General features: G+C 30.0%; 1 protein-coding gene across 1 annotated transcript in view; it reads left to right on the top strand.

Annotated features, from left to right (window-relative positions):
• LOC123655300 overlaps positions 1 to 26,482 on the top strand; it is a 202,694-nt gene that overhangs the window by 81,861 nt on the left and 94,351 nt on the right. The window contains exon 2 of the mRNA XM_045591113.1: positions 24,898 to 24,951. Within this exon, the coding sequence (XP_045447069.1) occupies positions 24,898 to 24,951 (54 nt within the window). The remainder of the gene's footprint in view (positions 1 to 24,897; positions 24,952 to 26,482) is intronic.

Raw genomic sequence — 26,482 nt, 5'->3', positions numbered from 1 at the left:
TAGAACTGAATTTTAATCAAATTCATTGCTTGTGCACCTTCTGAATTAAACTCAATTGTCAGTTGTAAACGGCCATATCTGGGTAAAACCCTTTTTTATATATAGGAGAAAAGTTAGAACCTTATCTTATGACGTTGCACCACTGCAGGTTGTCAGATAATATTATTTTTAATTATTTATATTAATAGTATTACATTTACGTTTTTATATATCAATACATAAATGTTTAGCAACTTGATGACCCTTCATAACTTACAATTAGTAGGTCAGCTTAGTTATCAATTTTAACATAGCTTTGTCACAAGTATCAAAGTGTTCACCGTGACAAAATCTAGCATTGAGTTCCTACATAGAATTAAAATCTAGATTAAAGTATACTTACAATGAATTCTATAAAAAGATATGTACAGGTTTTAGCTATTTTTAAACAGGTTCATTAAGTTGCGAAGTAACTTTTGCAATCATGGTTTGTGTCCTTAGGAAATACGTAGATCAGGTACTAAGTTTTCCTTGTTGTGTTTTAGTAATACTACAAAAAATGGTCTCATAATTTTAGATTGTCTGTTTTATGACTTTTCTTAATTTTTATAGATTTAAAAATTTCCTTCTTTTTATTTATTACATTACTGCGACTGTCACTGTACATTTTTAGTGTTTATCAATTACAACAAATCTGTCATATTCCTTGCATTTTATAATTATAATTATAAATGCAAGGATAGGATAGGATATTATTCGATTTCGCTTTTTTTACATTAAAAGAATTATATAAAATTTATTACGGGAAAGATTAATGATATTTCCGTGAGAAATAATTAAGGACATTGACCCTTAATTTGACCAAAAATTACAGCAAATGCCGTGTGTTTTTTAGCAGGTGTGTGAAAACGGCTGTTGTATTAAAATGAATGTTATCATACATAAATAATAATATTTGGAAAATATTAATTAAATAATATTTTGGAGTTTAATTTAATTTCGATCTGTCTTTAACTTTTTTTTAATCTGAGGAGATTCCCAATAAATTATAATTTTTCTTCGTTATTCTGTGTTTTGCTTTTTTACTTTACAACTGTACAATTGACGAAGCATTGGCACAACGGTCACAGCACTGGTTTGTGGCCGTTGCGCTGGCGATTACGGGTTCGATCCTTGCAAATGACAAACATTTTTATTGGGCAAACAGGTGTTTACCGTGGTCTGGGTGTTTGTACAGTCCATGTGGGTCTCCCCACTGTGCGTCGGATACCACGTTAAGCCGTCGAACCCGGTTGTTTTCATGTACGCCTGACAGCAATCGTTACTCATATTAGAGAATATATCCTTCAACCCGCATTGGAACAGCTTTGTGGATGAAGCTCTGATCATTCTCCTACATGGTGAAAGGTGCTTATACCCAGCAGTGGGATATTTTAGGCTGAAGCGTACAGTTTCTATAAATTGATAAAAATGTACTTTAGGACCATATTTAATAATTAATACAATTTTTGTAATTTATTTAACTGGTATTATTTATTATCTTTACAGGTAAGACAATTACTTAAATGATCTTGTTCTTAAAATGCTGACAAGAAAGGTACGTATACAATACTTTTTATTTACATCAGATAGATTATAACTGTATAATATATACTAAATAACTCCGAAATTTTACTTCTCTTAAAATAACGTTCAAACGACAATAATATTTTTTTAAAGTAGATTGTTTTGTTATTTCATATGAAAAGGTAATTTAATTTTTATGTTTCTTTACAATTTATATCTGATTACTAACATCTTATAGGATGCGTTCTGATCCACTAGGTGTGGGTTCGATTCAAGCATGAGTCTAAGTTTATTTACGTTTTACTGCTATATATATTTATCTAAAAAATGTGTTTAGTTATAACAGTCGTCTGTTACCTTTAACAAGCATTTAGTTGTTGCTAACCATAGAAACAGACGTCCGTGTGTGTGGGTTAAAGATATTTATTTATTACGATTGCCTTGTGGATAGGGTTTTACTATTTGATATAAGAATATGGTCGTTATTCAAATTTTTCTTATGTAAAAGTATATCAATTCTTCTATATAACATGACGTATACACCTCGACATTAGAAGAAGGAAAAAGTTACACAACAATTAAGCAAATCATGAGAGCACGATATCGCGGTGACTGCAAACACGCTTAGTTATTATCTGAGGTATTAATGAGATATCTCTGTTTTAATGACATTTGATTGTTATAACAATGCATACGATAACAGAATCTACCGCTATGTTTCATTATTAAGATTCCTGAAGTAAATAAAATAATAGTAATAATATTTATTTTTCACTCAAAGTAAAAAAAATTGTACGCTTCTTGTCATTTAACAGAATATTACATGTACTTATTTCATTACTTATGAAATAATAATTTAACGAAAACTTACATTACTGACTTACGGATATTGGATATTAATAATGTAAAGTATTAAATAGCTTTTACAGGAAACTATCATAGAAAAAATTAATTAGGAATAAAGTGTTCTGCATTGGTACATCAAAATTTGCAGCTGGGTTAAAATGTATTGAAAAAATCATAATTAAGTATGCTAATGAAAGCTTTTAAAAGCAAAGTGCTTTGAAGGTCAGATTAGAAACATACCTTACAAAAATAGAGGTTAAGGTGGGGCGACTATTTTGCTAACAAATAGCCAATTTGGCAAAAAGCACACGAAGGACAAAGGTCATGTCATTGAAATGGGCTATAGAATAAAACGATGGTGTAATTTGTAAGATTAAAAAGTTTGAGGTATTATTGCAAAGTTTAATATCCTTAATATATATATATATATATCTACCGATGAAAAAATATATAGTTAAAAATCATATACTCAATTTACTCGCAAAGGTTCTTTGGTAATATTATTGAAGTGTTTTCCTTCTTAACCGTTTTTAATCGGCTATTTTTAGCCGACAAGTACTAGGATTTTAAGTAGATAATTTAATTTTGAAGTTATGATTCGTCCTTATTAGACAAAACAATTAGATTCACGGTTAAAAATTTCGAGTCAGATTTTATTACTTAAATTTTGTTTTTGTTTATTTTTTTATCGTATTAGTTCAATTCTATGAAAATGCGTGATATCACTAACTCATTTTGAGGCTTTCCATTACTTTCCATTGACTAATATCCAACAATTATTATAACATACGTTTTTAATTACTTAACCTTACATACCAAATATATGAGTGTTTAATGTTACGTATTACACATTTCACCTTCAGATAATTGTCAAAAGTTTATAGACGAACTTGAGAGACTAGATATTTAATTAGTATGTAACAGCTTAATATTTAAAATAAGTTGGCTACTTCGATAAATAATTTTAAATTAATTTTATTGATATTTATATATTGTGTTTAGTTGTAGTATTCTGGAATTTAACAAAATATGTAGAAAAATAAACATCCCTCGTGATTTCACCGGGGATGGGACATGCTGGCTTATGTTTCGAAATTGAGAATGTTTAGCAATTAATTTTACTAGTGGTCGAAGAAATTATAAGTGAACATTAAACAAGAGAATATATGCTTGTGGGTGTCAATTACATGGTAGTGTGTGTATTTTTTTTTATTGATTTAAAATATTTATATGCATAATTTAAAAAAAATATTAGCATTCTGCACTTCTCCTCTATATAAACTATAAGTGTGCGACATTTCATACTCGTCCGTCCGTGCAATTTTCGTAAAAAGGGGTACAAAGTTTTTGCTTCACATATTAAAATATAGATTTAATGTTAAGTTTTAGTTCTATTGTGAGACAAAATATCATTAAAGTTTTCCTAAACGAAATGGTATAAAAATAACAATATTTTTGATTTTTTTATATGTATGTTTAAACTAATCAAGAATTTATCTTTTAAAATAATTTTAACTCGAATATATCGCATAAATATTCTGTATGAAATAAAAACACTTAAAACGCTGTAGTTTATTAATTATACGTTTTCTGTCTAATACATTTCGTGATACGGTACTGTTTGCGTTTTTTATGCTGTTATATAAATGTAATCTAAAATAAAACTTTTTGTAATCAGATCTTCATCAGGTAAAATCTAAGAAATATCTACAAATACTTATAAATTTATAGTGACAGATTTATGATAGTTCAATTTTTATATTAAGTAAGATTTTTATACAAACATTTAATAAACTAGAGATAACTATTTATGTATTAAATATAGTTTTCATTATTTTCTGTTGACTGGATAATTATGTTTATGTTGCTACCAGTATATAAAAATCCAAAGGTAATAAAAAAGAACTAGATATATCAAATGTTAATATGTTTTATAAGCTTACAATTTATTTTTTTGTTTATTATGAGTAAAAGCCATGATATAATGAGAATGGGATTTAAGTAACACGTTACATAGTTTGTACCTGTATGTACATGTAAAGAAGGTATATATAAGAACTTAACCTTATAGAAAATTGTGAGGTGATAGTAATTTTTTTACGTAAATTATTTTGGTAGTATATGAAAGTAAAATTTGTTACTCAATTAGCTTAACATATTTTTTTAAATAATGATATTATTCGTGTTATGCAAAATTTAACGTTAAGTACATGAACGTAGCTGTATTATTTTCTATTGACATTTCCCCCACGTCTGTAGGGTACAACCCCTCAATAATTCAAATCCCGCTGTGCCGTACTCCAGTAAATATCTATTTTCAGCTTTCTTGAGAATCTGCTGTTGGCATTGAGTGAACTATTTAATTTTGCGAGTAAATATAGCCTTAATAACATTTCTGTTTGTAACAAAGAGTAAGATAAATATTTTTCTCCTTATAAAGGATCAGTACTTGAGTAGAAACAACTATAAAAAAAGTTAAATTTTAATTGACTTCTAGTACAGATAGTAGGTTTACGTTTATATACATATATGTGAATATGTATTGAATATTGTAGGTATGGTTACATTCTCGTATTTCAAATGCGGTTCTCTGATTTAAAATTTTAATTTAAATAAGAATTTACAAATGAAATTGTGGGATTTATTTAATTTTCATATAATTTAAAACTTTTATACAACTGATAAGAACCCCGCCTGCTTCTAACCTTTTTTATGTAATCTGTGTATATTTAAGCATTTTGCATTTATTTATTTCATTTACTAAAGTAAAATAGTTTCATTTTTGACTGTTTTTCGTGGTCAGGTTTTTTATTTCTTTTAAATAATATATTTAATCTCTCTTTTTGTTATTTTATAAAAGCATTGATAGCTACTTAAATTTTTTGTAAATTTCAGATTTGAATATATACATATTATTATTTGAATATAATTCTTCTCTGATTAACTATATTATTTTCATTTTAAAATCCAAATTTCGTTACTAATAAACTCGTACATATATTATGCTATCGTTATAATTGTTCATTGGATAATCCCACTACGTTGAATGGGGTGTAGTTACGTGTGTGACAAACAATGACTTGCAACTATTGACTGAACTGACTTGAAATATAATTAAAAGCTCGTAAAAAATCTACCACTTATCATTTTTAATTATTAATATTGCCAACCTTGATTTACTTTAGAATGTCCCTTATACCTGTAGCCGACAAAATATTTTTTTAAATCAGATCTCATATAATATACCTACAGCTCTGTCATAGCATAAAAAAGGTAATGTTTTTTTTATAAATAATAAACGTATTTTATCATTTCTCACACTTTATTTTGTAGCACCTTAGTGTAAATTAAAATGGGTTTAGCGTGACGTGAATAAATATTTACGCATTTTGTACATGATAATAATTCAAATCCCTTGTATCGTAAGCCTCACTTGTAGAAGTAAGTCACTAAGCGAGAAGCTATTGTTTTTCTTATCAATCGCGGTATCCTTGTTCTCTTATCAACAACACTCTGACAATTAAAACATCTTATACAAGGCCATTGCCGTTTAATAAATTACTCGTAGAAGGATTAAGAATAAAAAAAATCGTAACAAATTTACATTAATATTTATATTGATGACGTATTTTTCTAATAACATTACTGTTAATGATATAATGGCGTTATTATAGTAAAATGTATTGCAAAAAGGAAGAAACATATTGTAGGTACACATATAGGTATATCATTATAAGCGCATCAACTATTATAAAAGTACCTAATAATAAAAATTTACCGCTGCTATATTCATTTTATTTTTGTACCTTAGCATTTTCCATGTGTATGTATTTCTTACAGTTAAGGAATAACATGTAAGGAATAAATCTTTTTATCCACCAAGTAAATTTCCAATGCAGACAAACATATTTTTATAATAGGATATTAAAAAAATGTTATTAAACAGCAAAAACCCTTCGGCTAAAGCACTCATGATAAAGAATATACGATTTGACTAAACGTGGGTATATTTTTAGCCTACGCATAAATTAAACTAAATATTAATAAAAAAACAATAATTCGTAACATAGTGTGTGTATTTTTTTATTATTATTATGAAATGTATTTTTATACATAATTTAAAAAATATATTAGCATTCTGCGCCCTTTCTCTATATAAACTATAAGTGTGCGAAATTTCATATTCCTCCGTCCGCGCAATTTTCGTAAAAAAGGATACAAAGTTTTTGTTTCACATCTTTAAACGAGTATATAAAAATCAATTGCTGTTCGTTAATCTCGCTAAAACTCGAGAACTGCTGAGCGGATTTATCTTATCTTGGTCTTGAAATGTTCGTGGAGGTCTAGGGAAGGCTTAAAAGGTGAGAATAATTGCCGGGAAAACTCTAAAAACAGCCCTTTTCTTTTTCCCATATAAACGTTTTCTAAATAAAATGTAGAGTCAATTTGAACTTTAGTGCTATTCAATAAAGTTCATGTTAAATAATTATATTAGGGCGCATTTTACGTAAGTTATTAATGATTAAATTGATCTTATTCATAGACCGCATTTTAATTTAATTTACATACAGTAAAAATGGTATTAACTAGCAATTTCACATTACTTATTATATTGTTGCGGGGGCGTTAATAATGGAAAATTCCCGTTTTTAAACTATCGACTCCAAATTTGGTACGAATCTCCTATATGTGATGTAGAAATGACTGATGAGCGGATTTGAGGATAACTCATGCCCAATAAGGATTACGGGGGTGGGCGATAACAATGAAAATTTTAAATGTAGGTATGAACTTCGAAACTACTGAACCAATTTTTATCAATTTTTTTAAGCATCTGTAATTTGGTCCAAGTTGGGAGATAGGGTAGTTTTTATTTCAATCGGACCTGGTAGGTGGCGCTGCAATCCGCTAGTATTAATATATAAAAAAATATAATTATGTAGATGACATTTAAGACTTTGACATATAATTGTATTTGTATAAAATTACTGTTGTTTGTACTCAGACTTGTGTTAATCTATTTATATTACTGAAATTTTATTTTATAAAATCTAATATATAAAATTCTCTAACTCTAAACTCCTCCGAAACGCCTTGCGGTCAAGTTACCATTCTCCTCCGATACGGCTGGATCGATTTTTATGAAATTTTGTGTGCATATCGGGTAGGTCTGAGAATCGAACAACATCTATTTTTCATACCCCCAAGTTATAAGAAGGGGGGGGGGGGGTTAAGAGGGTTAATAAAATATTATAAAATTTTGTATGCATATCGGGTAGGTTTGAGAATCGGCCAACATCTATTTTTCATTCCCCTGAGTTATAAGGAGGAGGGGGGGATTGAGGAGGTTAATAAAATATATGGAAAAACAACGTTTGCGGGGTCAGCTAGTCTAATATATAAAATTCTCGTGTCGCGGTGTTGTAGTTAAATTCCTCCGAAACGGCTTGACCGAATCTCATGAAATTTTGTGTTCATATCGAGTAGATCTGAGAATCGAACAACATCTATTTTTCATACCCCTAAGTTGTAGGGGGGGGGGGTGATAAAGGGGTGTTAATAATATATATGGCAAAACAACGTTTGCGGGGTCAGCTACTTATATTTATAATTTATAACTTAGCTGAATTTGATTTAATTTATTTTGTAAAAATGTAATTTGTATTTATACACTCAAACTCAATGGTAACAAACTCTAGATGTTTTTGTCTTTTTTTTTTGCGCTCTGACATTCATGTATGATTTTGTTTTGAATATTAATGGTTTTGGATAATATTGTAAGTAATTTAAGATCTGTATTAATTTTAAATTAAATCTCAATTATTCATTATTTTATACTCACATGTGCTATGGACAATTTTTATGTGGTTTGTTTAAAAAGGTAGAAAATTATCTAAATACCAATACTTATTTTGTTAATATTACATTTGTTGTTTTACTCCTTGTCGATGTTGACTTATGAATAAAAAAATAAAGTAATAAAAATTACTGGTAACATTTCTGTATATAATACATAATACGCAAATCATTATAATTAATAAGTAACTCGTGTTAAAGCTTAGAGTGGATAAATTGTACAAAACTCAACCGATTCTTCAGCTAAAAAGTTATTGAACTCGGCGAAAGGATCACAAGTGGTTTGCTGAGACTGATTATGAGACTTGAGTTCGGGTCAAAATATTAGTAATTAAATATATTAATAGATACTTTAAAAAATTTACAATTTTTACTTATTATTTACTTTTAATTCAATTTATACGTTTATTTAATGAGTTGAATTAGCAGCAAGATTTTTAAATAACAAAGCTATGTTATAACTAGCCAGTTTTGATTAACAAAGTATAGTGATTAAACAAAGACTACACAGACTAATAACGCGTAATGAATAAGTTGTTCATTGAACTAACTTCGCTATAAAAAGATAAACAATCGTTCATACCTATGTATTATTTAATTTAGTCGAGTAATTAGAGTCTATTTATAGACGAATGAAAAACATTTTGTATTTTAGATGTTATAAATTAACATTTATAATATTTCTCAACATTATAACCGCCATACTTATTAAAACACGTTTGGGTATTTCGACTCAAAGAGCGAACATGAAGTCACACGAACACCGTAAAATATGTACATTGTCCAGCTATGCAATAGCTACGTTAAAAATGTGTAAATATAAAAGGATTTTTTGTCACATGCGTTTTAAAGTGGTTTTTCCGCCGTCCGGTTATTGTAAATTCTGAGAAACTAATACCTAATGCAGTTAAACATAAGAAATATTTACGTAATAACAAAATATACTTTATATTAGATTTTGTGATACAGTACAAGATAACATTATAGAAACTATTTGGCTGAATGTATACTATTAATCACATGTTTTAATTGTATTAGCAAATTACATTTCATAAAAGCTATAGTACATAGCTTTCATGAAATGTAATTAGTAGTGAGTGACACATGGATATGAAATAAATTAATATGTAATATATTTGAGAACACTTTAATTACATCTTGGGTATTTAATCAAAGAGATATTTAAGTTTTTCTAACAGTATTTATTTTATATAGATTACTAGCTGAGGCCGCAAACGTTGTTTTGCCGTATATGTTATTAGCCACCTTAATCCTCCCCCCTTATAATTAAGGGGTATGAAAAATAGATGTTAGCCAATTCTCAGACCTACCCGATAGGCACAAAAAATTTCATAAAAAACGGTCCTACCGTTTCGGAGGAGTATGGTAACTAACAATTGTGACACACATGTATTTATTATTTTAGAAAAACTGTAATGTATTTCTATATTAAAACTTACAAAACCATTACAGCGAATTTTAGACGACGTATGATACTGAGGGCTATATATTAATTATTTCTATAAATTCCCAAAAAAAGTTTCAAATTGGCACCGAGTACGGATTTAAAAGTATGTATTTAGTAAAAAATAAGCAGCACCTGTTTAGGGACGAAAAAATACTTAACAAAATAATTATAAGAAAAATGTTTTGATAACTGGTGTACAATTTTTTGTACAAGTTAACTGAAAAAAATCCTATAAAAACTAACCTCTACTTAATACCTGTGGATGTACACGAATAAAAAACTACGCCTACATTCTTGAGAAAATATTCCCATTGCTGAAGAACAGATTATACATATGTCTGTCTCGTGATTGTAAAATGTTAATCCATACAAGATGCTGATAAATTTTATCGAGACATTTACGTATTTTGCTTGCATGAGAATTTCTAATACTTTTAGTAATAGGTTAAGAGCACAAATCCAAATGAAGTACGTACAAATCAAATTTTTTCTAAATAAATTTCATAAAATATGTAGTTTATAACCTTTGCCGCTAATAAGAATTTACGTCTTTTGAGTTATATTAATAGAAATGTACGTAGTTCCCAATCCCAATACTATTTACTTAAATAAATTTAAGTATAGCCAAAACTTAAATAAAAAATTATTAAAATATAACTTATATAGAGACTCTGGAACCACTCTAAATTATTGCAAATTGTTTGTTTATTTATTGAGACATTATTAATACATTAATGTCAATACTATAACACTCTTAAAACTTAACATAGTTTATTTTAAGAGTGTTGCATAATGATAAAAATGAATATGTTCTAAGTAATACCACAAGTCATAACAAAAGCCTTACGCCTTATACTCAATATAAAATATGCCAAAAATTATTTGAAAGTGAATGATTAATTTAAGATATGTTACTTATGTTAGACTTTTTAATAGTAGCTGATTTTTCTCTTGTATACACACAGGCTTATAATATTGACATGATGATAAGACATTATAATATTGAGGTAAACTAAGTCCTGTCATTTAGATATATAAAAACTGATCGAAATTACTGTCTGTCACTCTTGAGCGTGTAATAAATGTTGTGGAAACTATTATTAACATATCTGCAGTTGTTCCTGTTGCGTGTTGTGATGAGTTATCACGATCTAGAGGTTATATAACCGATTCGACTCATTAAATCTAAACGCGTCTATTTAATTTATTACTATTTGTACGCCTTCTGTCAATCTATGTTGAGTTGAGTCTTTCATTGAAAAAAACACACACGGTCGCCCGTTCCTTAGTTACGAGTATGCTTGACTTGAAATAAAAATTGTCTGACCGATATATATTATTTTCTTATAAATTCTTATCCATATAAATATTACACATAGACTAATGGGTTTTGAATCGAGTCTTTATCATATTTGGTTCGTATTAAACTGGATTGTGTTGCAGAAAGCAGGGTCACTGCCAACTACGCCAAAAACCGGATATAATACCTAACAGTCTTTCTGTGATTGGTCTTTTCTTACGTATGTGCAACACATTTTTCACTTAAAAGCAATAAATTCAAAAAAAAAATGTTTTAAAATCTGAATTTTTCTTAAGTATATTTTTATTGTACACTTGAATTGGGTTCAATTAAATTAATAGTTACACATTTTTAAGAGGTAGCCTGGTCACGTTTTTCATGTATTCTAATTATCAGTACCAAGAGGAAAATAATAGATGTGTTTGTATAAGATAGCTGTACATTGCGACTCGACTGCCACATGCATTTGGAAATATTGTTTGAAAGCTTGAATATTGAGAAGGTCAACAGTCTTAAAAAATAATTTAAACATATTCTTTACGTTTTTAGGAAATATATTTGTTTTAGAAATAAGATTAGCATAAAAGCGTTATATTCATTAAAAACAGGAAAATATTTCAATTTTGTATAATCATAATATTTTGACTGTATTAATGCAGTTAGTTCTACGTTTGTAGTATCTATAAGTCTTAGTACTGTTGAAGAACTTATATTTGGCTTTTATTTAATAAATAACATACATCTTTCGCTTTTGTACATATTTTTAATATTTTTTTTTTCACTATACGTACTGTAGTCTCTATTTTGGTGTACAATGAAGAATTGACAAATAAATAAAACATTTAGGTTCAGAAATAATTCGGCTGCTAGTTCTTTAAAACGAATGTGCGTTCTTAAGTCGTAATAATATTGCTCCATATATCTTGCTGATGATGTTATATTCTAGCAACTCTTCATATCCTTTTTTTGCTATCCTTCTTACGATATGATATGTTACAGATTATATAAGTATACCTTACATTGCACTAGCTTCACATCAGTAGAGTCAATTATAAAGTAGTAGTAGCAGTCACATCGTCCTGTGGTCACTTAATTTCGGTATGAGACATTCCTACTGGGTTTCGCTTAAATACGAACAAAATCTAACTATTTTCCTGGGCTTGTTTCATTTACGTGATTATACTACAAGTGTCCTTTAGTGTCAGGAGGTATTTCTTGTAATTACGCAATTTTCCCTATGAATAACCTTGTGTGTATTTTATTATTTTACCTAACTATTTTTTTTGTAATTATTGTTTCGAATTATATAGATCAATAAATCGTAAAATTAAAAACAATAAAATAAATACACTTAACATGGTATTATTTGTACTCTACTTATTTCTATTGTTTTTCTAACTGATTTGTAATGTATTTTCAATTTGGTCAAGTATTAGAAAATCTGTGGACTACTGCTTCAATTCTTAGAAGTAAAGATTTTATGACTGTTCATTTGAATACTTATTACGAGAAATTTCTTCAATATATGAATTTAATAACTAGTCAAATTCAATTTTTGGTATTTAATTTAGTGACTTGATTACATCTCTTTCAAGCATCAACTGGTATAAAAGATTGCCTAACCTACCCAATGGACGCATTCAATAAAAAGAAAATATATATAATGTGTTTGTTTATACCGATAAAGTCGTCCGCGTCAAACATTTTATGTTACGTCAAATATTTTCTTACGTAAATGTCGTCATGCCTGTTCGTACTAACACATCAGGATTGATATTTAAAATAACATTTGCATAACAGATATCAGGATTAAAATTCAAGATAGCCTCGTCCACTTGTGTTAAAAATTTCCATCGCAACCTTTTATTTAACACTAATATACTATTTGAATGACACATTGGTACAACGATCACACTGCCGTTGCGTTTGCGGTTCGATCCCCGCACGTGACAAAAATTTGTATTGGCCATCTATATGTTTATAGTGGTTTGGGTGTTGTGCTTGTATATTGTGTGTGTTCCCGGACCCTCAACACGAGAAAATCCTACTGGAGCGTTGAGTGTGAAGCGTAACAAGTGTGTAAGTCATTGATAGGATATGTCAATTCTTCTCAGGGTTGGTGAATGGTGTCCTCAGTCAAAAATTATAATAAAATTTATTTACAAAACGCTTAAATGAAAGAATCCGTTTATTTAAGTAATTTTAATTATAAAGAGTTGTTAAATTATTTTAAAACAGCTGATGATGAGCTGATAAAATGAATCCTAACAAAGATCTTGTTTTAGTTTCTTTAACTATAATACAGTTATTTTATAATAATTATAAAATAACTGTATTATAGTTAAAGAAACTAAAAATTTTGATTGGCAAAAAGCGCAATTATTAAATAACGCATAGTTTTCAACGTATATATCTATTTTATATGTTGAATACAATGGTACTGACCTTACAGGGCGTTATTGTCGTTGACACTTCTCTATTTGGCAACACGGCCCGGGAACTGGCTTGAATACGAATCGTCATAATTGACCTCTGAATTGTTTGTTTTGAAGTACTTCCGATCTGTATTTTTCCCGAATTCCTTCCTCGTCAGCGTCATGTCCGATTAAAATTGTATTTGTTACTAATATTGTGCCGCTCTTAGTACTTGCTTTATTTATTTATTTAACAATTTTTATACGTACAAAATTATATACATAAAATATTTGTCATGGAGAGAGTCGTAAAATGGGTGTGCTTATCCCTGTAAGAGATTTCATCCAGCACAAAGTTCCAAAAAGGAACGGTCACGGATAGAAATTAAAGTAGGTAGACGTCCAAAAGAAAAAAGGGAAGGAACTTTTTTCTCTTAGATAATTTGACCTCCAGATATTCTAAACATCTGAAATCTGGCGAACGTAACCAAAGTTTATAAATAAAAAAGGGCGCCTAGTAAAATTTTAGCTTATAATTCTAGTTAGCTCTTGCGGAAAAAAAATTATTAAAAAGTAACAAAAATATATTAGAAAAATACTTTGAAGGTATTTTTCTAGGTTGAACGTATTTTAATATTACTTCATGCTGATTTGCTAACAAACATTATAATACTATTTTTAAATAAATTAAATTAAAGGAGGTTCTTAATTCGACTATTTTTTTATGTGTGTTACTTCATAAATTCTTATTGGGTATACCGATTTCGAGGTAGATCGATTATGTCTATGACAAGAACAAAAGGAGCCTAGCTTACCAGTCTTGCTTGCAGATTTTTTATCAGCGGCGCAGATAAGGTTTTCGTCAGCTTTTTACCCTTAAGCGCGCAACTTCTTAAGAATATCTCCGAAACTATTACTCGGATTGGCTTAAAATTTGAAGACAATATCCTAGAGATGTTATAGAATTCAACAAGACAGTAAAAAAATCGATTTTTTTGAAGCCGTGAACCTATGTAACCCCTTAGTGTGCATACACAAAAATCTCTTACATTTAAACAAAAAACGCATTAAAAAATGATTGTACTCCAAAGCATGTTTACTAATTTATACAAAAAATATGTCATTTTAGGAAATAATAAAATACTATATGCGTAATAAAACTGAAGTAAATATTAATATTACTCTGAGAACTATATATAATTATATTGTTATAAAATAAATTAGTTATTAATCTTATTATCTATTAATAACGTCTTCTTTTCTTCGCTTGTTTTTGAAACAAAACTAAAAAACTCGAATATATTAGTTTTTTATTCAAAATTAACAATGCGTGACAAGATAATGATATCGACGCCACACTGTAACGCATCGTGTATTGTGTTGGCAAACAATGACCACATGGAAATGTTGGCGGAGGGTTTTTATGCCATCAAGTTCAAGGTTTATGGTGATGACGGTGATAATGATCTATTACACAACTAGATTCAAATTCGAATAATATATTCCTTCGATTTATAACTTTTCTATAACAGGAAAAATTTTATGTTATTTTTAAAACCCACTTCAACAAATACGCAGAATTTATAGTCATCGAAATTATCAATCTCATTCATGTATTCTCCATTCTACGTGACACTAGCTGAATAAATCAATCAATCAGTCATCGAAATTACATTTCCCTATTTCAATCTACCATCTAGAAGTTCAGAAGTAAAATCGACTTTCACATATTTGCTTAATCGATGAAAATTATTTTATATGCAATTTAGTGTGTTAAAAATTATAAAAAAATCGACTGCTAAAAATCCTGGCCAAGCTATAAAATGAAAAAAATTGATAAAAGACTTTTTTTTTAATCCTACCAACGAGTAACGAAAAAATTTTACGCCAACCGTAAGTACATCAAAGCCTACATTTTTTCCGGTATGACTATTAGTTTGTCAGCTATTTAAACGTCAGGTATCTAGTTAGTATTACATAAATTAAATGTGAAAATAAACGCTTAGTATGGTATTTCTGTTATATTTAAGTTCATTTTTTGATCTTATATTTATTTTAAATCAGTAGTTTATATTATTTCAATAAAAGATCTATAAACCAGATTTTGTTTACAAAAAAATCGAATACAATTTAATATAACTCGAACCAGGTGTAACACTATCAAGCCTTCCTTGTCCTTAATAGATGAGAGGCTATTGTAACATTTCAAACACGTGACTTTTTGTACGCTTATCAAAAACCGAGTTGGAATAATTACCTTTTTTTACAACCTAATTATATATATATTTTAGCTGTGTGTTTATTTAGATTTTATTGCACTCCGACAAAAACCGATACAGACGCAATTTATTTAAATGCGATCTCATCACTAATGATAATATACACACACAATGTTAATATACACAATATTTTACATAAAAACTGAAAAGAAACGAGTTAATTTTAAAATTGCAAATTTCTAATATATTCGTTATACGTGCAGCTATGGGCAAAGTTCATGGTATAATAGTGAATAAAAATTCGAAAATTATTCGGTAATAGTACATTAAATAGAGGTTTTCAGAAAATTATTTCGTATATCATTTTTTATTTCAGTAACATTATTTACTTATAACTTCGTATGAGAACGAAGCAGATATTGTAAAGTTAAAGATATCTCAAGCATCGCATACAATGGGGATTTGTTATGGAAAATTCTGTATTTTTACACACATTGTATATAAAGGATCTCGACTGGCTAAGTATAATAAATAAATAATGTGTATTATATTTTTAACAGTTCCACATTGCTATAAAAATATAATATATTGCTAAGCAAACTTATTTAAAGAAATAATGAATCAGTTACTAATTTAGTCATTTAGTCAGTCAGATTGGTTATTTACGTACATTTGTATAAGACAAAGTTCTATCTTGTCTATATATATCTAACGAGTGTATTTGTGTAAAATGACACAGATATTGATATCATTTATATAATTAATTATGATTGCGGTTACTCTGCGGTTTACACTGTGGAAGGTTTTAAAATAATGTAATACGACACTATGCTCGTATCAGTGCATTTTTGAATTCTGGAAAAATTTGTAAATTTCATCATCATTTCAGCCTATCACAAATCCACTGCTGGACATAGGCCTCCACAAGTTCACGTCAAAAGTGGCATACACTCATGTGTTTTGCCCATAGTCACCACGCTGGGCGGGCGGGTTGGTCACCGCAGGGCTGGCTTTGTCGCACCGAAGACGCTGCTGCCCGTCTTCGTCCTGTGTATTTCAAAGCCAGCAGTTGGATGGTTATCCCGCCATTGGTCGGCTTTATAAGTTCCAAGGTAGTAGTGGAACTGTGTTATCCCTTAGTCGCCTCTTACGACACCAACGGGAAGAGAGGTGGTGGCTATATTCTTTACTACCGTAGCCACACAGCGAAAAATGTACATAAAGCATTTATAGCTGCAAGTATAAGTTACTTCCGGCATTACTCTTGGTCCGAACAAAGTTATCTTCAACAAGGAAATGCTAAAATAATTAAATATATATTTTTTTTAAATAAAAATCATTTTAATTTTTCATTCACAAGGGGCAATGCTTTATTGATGTTTAACAACATATGCTATTTTTTATTATTCATTTAAAAGATCAAAGATCAAGAAAAAAGATTTCACACTTGTGTTGAGAAAAAAATACGCCATTTATCACTTCCTCGTGTGAACATCTTTGTTCATCTTTTAAATAACTGTTTTCCTTTGTATGAATGACAAACTACTTACTGTGACGCGTTAAAATTAAAAGACTTTGTTACAATAATAAAAAACAAAATAATCGTGTGTATTTAATGAAATAATTTACATTTAATTATGTTTTAACCGTGTGAAAAATAATTATTATTAAAAATGCATTTGAGGCATGTATCTTACACACATCTAAACAAACAAAACACGATCACGATGTTAACACGATCGTCTGTTCCTAAAGTAAGCAACTAATGCTTGTGTTATATGGAACAGCCGACTGGTATAACTACATGTTTTTTCTATAAACATACTTATAAATAATACATATATAAATATATAAATAAATACATATATTACACCCAGACTCGGGGTGGGAATCAAACCCACAGAAAGCAGGGTCACTACAAACTGCGCCAACGGGCTAGACAATGTATCTTAGTTCTTTTTTTTAATTTATAAGACTATAAAACTATATTGATATATTATGTCTATGTTTGTGAGCCAATCTAATATTAATTTAGTTACTGTCTTACTTGGATACAGCCACCTTTATCAATTAAAAAATTGGGCAAATGGCTAGAGTTAATAAATGAAACCTGTAGTAGAATGAGTTCCAACTGCTTTTGTTAATATTTAAAATACCTCTTAAATACCTCCCTCTCAACTTCTATTCGCCTCACCCAATCACACTTTTCGTAACGCTCTCGTCACGCATTCACCAGCTTACTCTCCAAGTAAAGTGTGCGTAAGGAACTTTTACTTCAAAAATTATGTAGGTACGTAAAAAATCTAAGAAATATCGAGAAACTAGTTAAAAGTCTAACGGTCAACAGAATCACGACGCAAATCTTTACCAAGGACCACGCACTATAAATTTATAAATCTCTAACCGCGTTTCTGACATTTCTACATCGCTTACTAAAGCTACGCGCACGTGACTGACGATGAGAATTCTATTCCGAAATGTACTTTGACCCATTCTTGCTTTTTTACAATGTTTGAAGTCCATCGCTAAAGTTAACATGTAGATATAAAAGCCGCTATAAAAGTATGTTATAAAAAATATATATTACTTCGTCTTTGGGTTTAAATATTTTTCCAGTTTAACTAAACATAATTATTAAACCTTGAATCTACTCTAAATTGAGTTCAAAGTAACACGATTACAAAAAACATTTTGCATTACATACATATTAAATAGTTATTTTTATTAAGGAAGGCTATGATAAAACATACATAACATATAGTTCACTATAGCGTACCATAAATATCTCATTTTTTTTGGTAATATAACACACACGTTTCATATAATTTTAAATGTGTACAAATATATAGAAAGAGTAATAAAATAAATAATTTTGTAACATGTATACAACCATACAACTATAAGTAAGGAAAGAAAGAAAGAAAAGTTATTTATTTGCCATTAATTAGTGTTTTTGAAAATTTATCGACTACAAGTGTTAATGAATAATAATATAAAAATAGAAAATATTTAAAATACAAAAATAAAAAGAATAGAAATGAATGTCATTTTACATTAATTGTTTAAAATGTTGCTCTTTTTAAGTTGTATGGGTAAAATATTTCATCGTGCGACTACCACTTTTGTTATTAATAGAGAAAGGAACAAGAGGAGTTTCGATAACGAATTGAAAATGGCGTAAAGGAAAACATAATTAGGTTAATGAACTGAAGAACCTTTTAAAATCATCCATCTTCCTGCCCTTATCCCACTTATGTAGGGTCGGCACAACATGTTTTCCTCTTCCATTCCTCTCTATTATTCGTCACTTCAGTGCTTACTCCTTTCTTTCTCATATCCTCACTCACACAATCCATCCATCGCTTTTTCGGTCTGCCGATCGCTCTTCGTCCTTCGACATTCATCCCTAACATTCTTTTACCGACATAGCGGTCATCCCTCCTCATTACATGCCCATACCACGCTAACCTATTGCTCCTCATTTTCTCTGTCACGGGTGCTACTTTCAAACTTCCCCTTATATACTCATTTCTAATCCGATCTTTCCTCGTTACTAAAATGGATTTTTTAAAGAACCTTTTAAAATGTAAAACAATTAATTATTGTAGTCAGAATAACAATTTATTGCAAAGTCATAATGTATAAAATATCATGTATATGACTAGCCCGTTGGCGCAGTTTGTAGTGGCCCTGCTTTGTGCTCTAACACAAGCATTAAGTTGCTTACCTTACGAACAGATGACTATTTTATATTTATGTATTTATATATACTACTATAACCGTAATCACAAATGTAATTAATATCTTCTTAATCTGACGCACTCGAGAATTTCTGATGATCAATTTTTTTTTTACTAATATGATCCTTTATCCTACACGTTCGTCTTTATATATGGGGCTCATATTTAGTGGAGGTGCTGAACCGGGTACAAGGTATCCTCTTGTATATTGATCTGCCGCGCTGTAGTAAATCCCGAAATCCCCGCTTGGGCTCCCCTACTAATATTTTTATATTTATGTATTTATATATACTACTATAACCGTAATCACAAATGTCAATGAAAAAGATCATTTATGTGATGACGTCTAGTTCAATAATGACATAGTAATTATTTATAGGTTTTGCTTATCTATTATATTGTTTTTATATAATGCTATAAAGTGAAAAAATATATAGGTATTCGCTTGTTTTATCTATAGATGCATTTTTTTTTAAATTATTTTTCATTGTTAAAATATTTTAGGATTAAAACAATACGCTGTGATGCATAGAAACAGCAAATAAGCAAACACCTTGTTGTGATCATTACTCTTTTACTTATTTTCCGTTGTTGAAAAGTATTCTCCAACCCCCAGTGGAGCAGTGTGCTGGAGTACCTAAGATCGAACTCGTCCAGCTGTGGGACGTTGGATGTAGTTTGTCAATTAATTCAATTTAGTTCACTGTGAAATGCAGCTTAAACCGCATGTTAGAATGAAACATTTATTATTAATACTAGTGGTCGCCACGTGGTTGAAATTCGACCATAATTTAAGTACAGACTTTAACTATAAACAAAAGAGTATATATGCGTGTATGTGTCAAATACATGATAGTGTGTGTAATGTTTTATTTATTGATTTAATGTACTTTTTATACATAATTTAAAAAAAATATTAGCATTCCGCACTCCTTTTCCATATAAACTATACGTGTGCGAAATTTCATACTGCTCCGTCCCCGCAATTTTCGTAAAAAGGGGTACAAAGTTTTTGCTTCGATTTTTTTTTTGCGATATAAAATATTAATAAGTGTAATGATAATAATGCAAAAATAATTATCCATGAAATTTATTATACATAAAAATGAGTTCTTTGTTTCTTGTGATAAGCAAAAGCCTGAGCCACAATGAAGCATATGCTCTTCCATTATTTATTCTACAATATGTACATACCACCCTCAGTTTGCCCTGAGGAGCTCTTCAGTCTTTGGTAGTCCAGCGAGGACAGTCAGTTGAGAACAATCGCTTTGAAATTCTTCGGGGATAGAATGTAGTAGTTTAATGTTTTATTAGCCATAAATACTATTGATCGAGATAGTTCTAGTATAAACGAACTCTGAGTTGTTACGAAACACTAAATAGGTTCACTAACTAGTCGAGTGATACGAAATAACTACCTGTGACGACTATCGACGTCGTATCTGGTTTCAGTTTAAAATTAAAATTTCCCTCTAATCTTGTGTCCATTGAATAAATATGCAATGCATAAATTATATAAATTTTTATTGCTTAACGCAAGTAAATAATACATACTCGTACACACTTATAACTCTACAAAGTACAAAATAATATTTTGGTTTCGTTTTAAGACTATTGATAGTCTTTGAATGTTTAAACATATAAAAACGTTCCGTATGTCTGTCGATTTTGCAATAGTACTTTTTTAAACAATTTTGAGTTCCAAAATTGTTTTTACAAAATATTTAAAATAAGATAATCTACTAAATACTACCAGCAGAAACAGTTTTGTATTAATATTGATTTAATAAAAAAACATAAGGAAGTTCTGTCTAACAACTATACATGATTCAACATAAGATGATCCCTACCTTGAAATAGAAAAAAATAAAAATAAAAGTTGCATGTTTTTGAAAATAAAAAAGGACATGGGCCCATGGATGTATATCACATGTATAAAAAAAAAAAAAAAAAACATAAGATGATCATCAAATTTTTATGTGACTACAGAGATAGAAAAACATTTTCAAACAAAAAAGGGAACTATAGGTCTTAAAACCTGAGCGAAATCCAATCTACATGACGCGAATAGTCTTAAAGTAGGTACGTATTATTTTGAAAAAGTTTCCGCGATGTTCCTGACACTATATAAGACCTTTTAAAACTAAAAATTTGTTCAAAAAACAAATAGGCCCAACGCCCAACAACCCCTTTATTTTTTTAAAGTTAATGTAACAATAACTTAAATATATTTTTATATATATTAATTCCAAATATTAATACCATCAATCTTACCATGTGCCATCATAATCGCATAGTATTTTGCCTAAATTGACTTGCATAATTGTTTAATTTCTGTTAAAATGGTTCAAATCTATTTCTTTGGCCGTTTTATCAATATTGAAACAAATTGAAATTGAGTATAATACTCATAGTGCACCGCGGGTGTTTGCGTGGATTTCTAGTTAGCCACGAATAATAACTTCATAAATAAAATCATTGAATTCAATAAATCTTTACTGTTCAGAAATTAATCGATCCATTTTATCACTCCTTTTTATTCCCTATAGAAATAATGAAATGATTTTTTTTTTGTGTTTTAAATATATAGCTTTTTCGTTGTCATTGTAAACTACGATAGTAAAGAATATAGCCACCTCCTCTCTTCCCGCGGGTGTCGTAAGAGGCGACTAAGGGATCACACAGTTCCACTACCTCCTTGGAACTTATAAAGGCGACCGATGGCGGGGTAACCATCCAACTGCTGGCTTTTAAACACACAGACCGAAGACTGGCAGCAGCGTCTTCGGTGCGACAAAGCCAGCTGCTTACCGTAGGAACAGACGACCGTGTGTGTATGTTATGTGATATTTATTTTATGATATTTATTTAATATGTGTGCGGTTTATTTATTTTTTATTTTCATTGTCTTTTAAAAAACCCTTTTCCTAACAATAATGATAGCAGAAAAGAGCCAATTTGAAGTAATACTTTGAAAGTTAAACACGTGCATAAAATTCGGCGATTAATTTCAATTTATATAGATTGAATATATTTAGAAGCTTATGTACATGAGTGTAGTTCTCGTAAAACCTCAGAATACAGAGCGCGCGACTATCATCACTGTCAGAAGTCTGTCAGTCGCGGTCACGCTCAGTTTACACCGGCCTTCGCCGTCCGCAAACCGACCGCAGTTACGACGGAATTGATTATATAACGGACAAACAGTCACGCGTAATTGAATCTAGAGATTGTATAATTTAATCATAATTTTCTGAGACATGATACATCTTCACTTATATGGTAATATTTTCAGACGATTTGATCAAATAGTTAGTGGTAATCTATTGTCGTGTTTCCATTATGAGCAGAAATGTGACAATAATATCACGTCGTTGTAGCCAAAAGTTTAAGTATAGAGTATATTCCAATGCAGTAATTTTTTCTATATGAAAAGCTACTTTTATTCCAAAGAGCTATTTTTCATCTCAGTAATTACTAAATAGCTAGATAGCCGTTATTTAAAAAAAAAAAGAGAAGGTTCTCACCTTCTCTTTTTTTTTAAAGTCAGCTAAAAGTCAAAGTTACTTTATTCAAGTAGGCCTTAACAGTTAATTATGAAGATACTAACGATTTAGAATACAGATTTTACAGAGAAAAATCGGCGAGAAAATACGCCGTTACTCTTTAAAAAAATATATTGTTACAAAATTACTAAAATTCTGTATAAAATACAGCGCCACTAAATTCACACTTTTATTAATAAAAAACTTTAAACTTATTTTGATGATGATGAAATGTGTGGTATGTAAAAAAATAAATACATAATAAGAAAGTTTTAGATTTTTTTTTTCATAATTTGCATAATAGTAATTGTAAAAAAAGTATTTTACACTATAAAAAAATAATAATAACAACTTTTAATCACTCAACTTAGATTTTAAAAGTAGAAAAAAATGCTGTTTTATTAAATAATACTATATCGATAAAAAAGCGGCGAGTACGTTTTAATTTTATTTATAACGATGTTTGCTGAACATTTCATTTAATATTCTACACATATCACTTCAGCCTATCGCAGTCCACTGCTGGACATAAGCCTCCGCAAGTTCGCGCCAAAAATGGCGCTAACTCATGTGTTTTGCCCATATCCACGCTGGGAAGGCGGGTTGGTGACCGCAGGACTGGCTTTGTCCCACCGAAGATGCTGCTGCCCGTCTCGGCCTGTGTATTTCAAAGCCAGCAGTTGGATGGTTATTTCGCCATCGATCGACTTTTTAAGTTCCATGGTGGTAGTGGAACTATGTTATCCCGTAATTCGCCTTTTACGACACCCACGGGAAGAGAGTGGGTGGCTATATTCTTCGCTGCCGTAACCACACAGCAATATATATTACCTTATTCTATATTTATTTCATGGTTTTGTCTGCGTTACTGTACCTGGTGAATTACTGCTATTGATTAGTTGTGAATTTTAGTGCATTTTGAATCAGGCAAACTATTCTAAACACTTCGCACGCCTATTATTATGAATAACAAAAATAATATAAATAAATATTTATAAAATACACACACGGTCGTCTGTACTGTGTGGCTACGGTACTAAAGAATATAGCCACCCCCTCTCTTCCCGTGGGTGTCGTAAGAGGCGACTAAGGGTTAACACAGTTCCGCTACCACCTTGGAACTTAAAAAGCCGACCGATGGCGGGATAACCATCCAACTGCTGGCTTTGAAATACACAGGCCGAAGACGGGCAGCAGCGTCTTCGGTGCGACAAAGCCAGCCCTGCGGTCACCAACCCGCTTGCCAAGCGTGGTGACTATGGGCAAAACACATGAGTTCACGCTATTTTTGGCGTAAACTTGTGGAGGCCTATGTCCAGTAGTGGACTGTAAAGGCTGTAATGATGATGATGACGGTCGTCTGTTCCTGATGTAAGCAACTTAGGCATAGCTTGTTATAATACGAGTAGTTTGGTAATAAATATACGTACGAATAATACTTATTAAAATAAATATATATATATTATACCCAGACTCGGGGCGGGAATCGAATCCACTACCCCCGGAGCAGAAAACAGTGTCACTACCTTACTTACCTACTGTTTTATTTCGGTCTATAGCTACATATAAAAATACTAATAACGAGCATGGAATAACTAGATAAAAATAAGTATGAAATGATAAACCCAAAAATCTCACAACTCCATTGTCCTTTGTATAGAATAATTAGTTTTAATCGCTCGAAACGTGACAAGAAACAGTTACCTCTTTACTACAATTAATAATTTTCGTTGAAATTATCAAAACAATGACATTAATTACTAAATCTTTTTAATTTTTTCTTTAACAATTAGTAGTTTTTTAGTAACTTTATGTGAAATTTTTCAATTAAGTAGAAAGAATTCGTAATATTTTATTGCATATTATAAGAAAAATCTACAATAAAAACCTATTCATAAAACAAAAAAAAAACGAGTTAACTTAACGAAGCACTTTATTTAACATTTATTTCTTGTTTGTTGCAGCAATGTCGGCCGACCGGTCGACGACTGATATTCATGGCTTACTCAACGATACTGGTAAGTAACATATTTTGTTAAAAATATTTTATCGATAAATTTAGATAAATATCTTTAGATTTAAAAACAACAAAAAAAAAACAGTAATACATTTTTGAGACTCGTCAACTACTAGCCTAACTACCACAATCGAGAATCGTCATCAGAGAAAAAATTGGCCGTCTCGTCAAAATGAAGCTACTCTCGGAAAATTAGCTTGATAGTAATAAGAGGTAAAAATAGACCAGAGATCCTGGACTATCATAAAACGTAAAGTTAATACGCTCAATGCCATCTGTTTGTTCTTGTATTATTTACGTTTTCTTTATATTAAAATAGATGGCGCTAGCAATAAAATAGTATAAGTACTGCCATCTTGTGAACTAAACTAAAACTTCTTATGACAATATTACTGACGACGAGAATATTATAAAGTATCATAATATTTCGTAAGATGTCGCTACACTTTGTATTACTAGCACGTAGTTACAATAGTCTACAATAGATGTCGCCTGGAGACAAAATATTGTTTTAATGTTAATGTGCAACGCTAGGTGGCATTACTCTTGCTTAATCAGACATTTTAACTTTTATTTAATACACGTTCTATTTATAAAAAGAGTTACCTTTGTTAAATATTATAACAAGTATTAGGGAATAGGTATTTAATCCGTCTTAATAATACTGTTCGGGAGGTATATCGTATAACTTATTCATTGTTGTTCAAGTAATTTCAGTTATATACCTAAATAGTCTTGAAAATGTAACTAATTGTGATTTATAACGTTAGCGTCTAACACTAACACGTCATCTGACGTCTTGCAAATTTTATAAAGGTTGTTTTTAAAGTAAAATTTCTTTACGCACGATTGACTTGGAGAGTAAGCTGGTGAAAGCGTGACAAGAGCGTTACGCAAATTGTGATCGGGTGAGACGAACGGAAGTTAAGAGGAAGATATAATTAAGTTAGATTGAGCTAAAGAAGTTTTACTTCAATCGTGGGGTCGAAAACACACTCGTTTTTTTGGAACTACAAACATTAGGTACACAAAAACTTTAGTCACTGGAAATATTGACGCAATCTCTTTATATTAACGAAATCAGTACCTATTTATTCAAGTTTTTTCAATTATTTAACTGAAATTGATATGTATGTACTTATATGTATTTCTATTGGTTTTCAAAGGTTTCTGGTTTATCGCTCTTGTAAACACTACTCTGCTATATCTACCTATTGTTCAGTGTTTTGTAATATAACGTTAATGTGTGTCTGGTAACCCATAGAAATGTTACAACACATTCACTCCGAGTAAGGGATTTACTACGAATACAACCAATTTGGTCCAAATGTATTTTAATAATGCGTTAGATAAGCATAATAATTTAATATAGGTAATATATAAATATTGAATTCTTTTTGGTTAATTTCATTCTAAGAAAAAATATATCATGCCAACGGATATACTATATCATTGACTTTTCTTTAAGCTTTTTGAGAATTAAAACTCTCTACTTACCACATAATTTTAATGACTCTCATGCTTTAACACGC

This window comes from Melitaea cinxia, chromosome 7 (assembly GCF_905220565.1).
Source record: "Melitaea cinxia chromosome 7, ilMelCinx1.1, whole genome shotgun sequence".
In the NCBI taxonomy this organism is placed as follows: Eukaryota; Metazoa; Arthropoda; class Insecta; order Lepidoptera; family Nymphalidae; genus Melitaea; species Melitaea cinxia.
The sequence above is the reverse complement of the archived record's forward strand: the minus strand, read 5'-3'. Positions and strand labels throughout refer to the sequence as shown.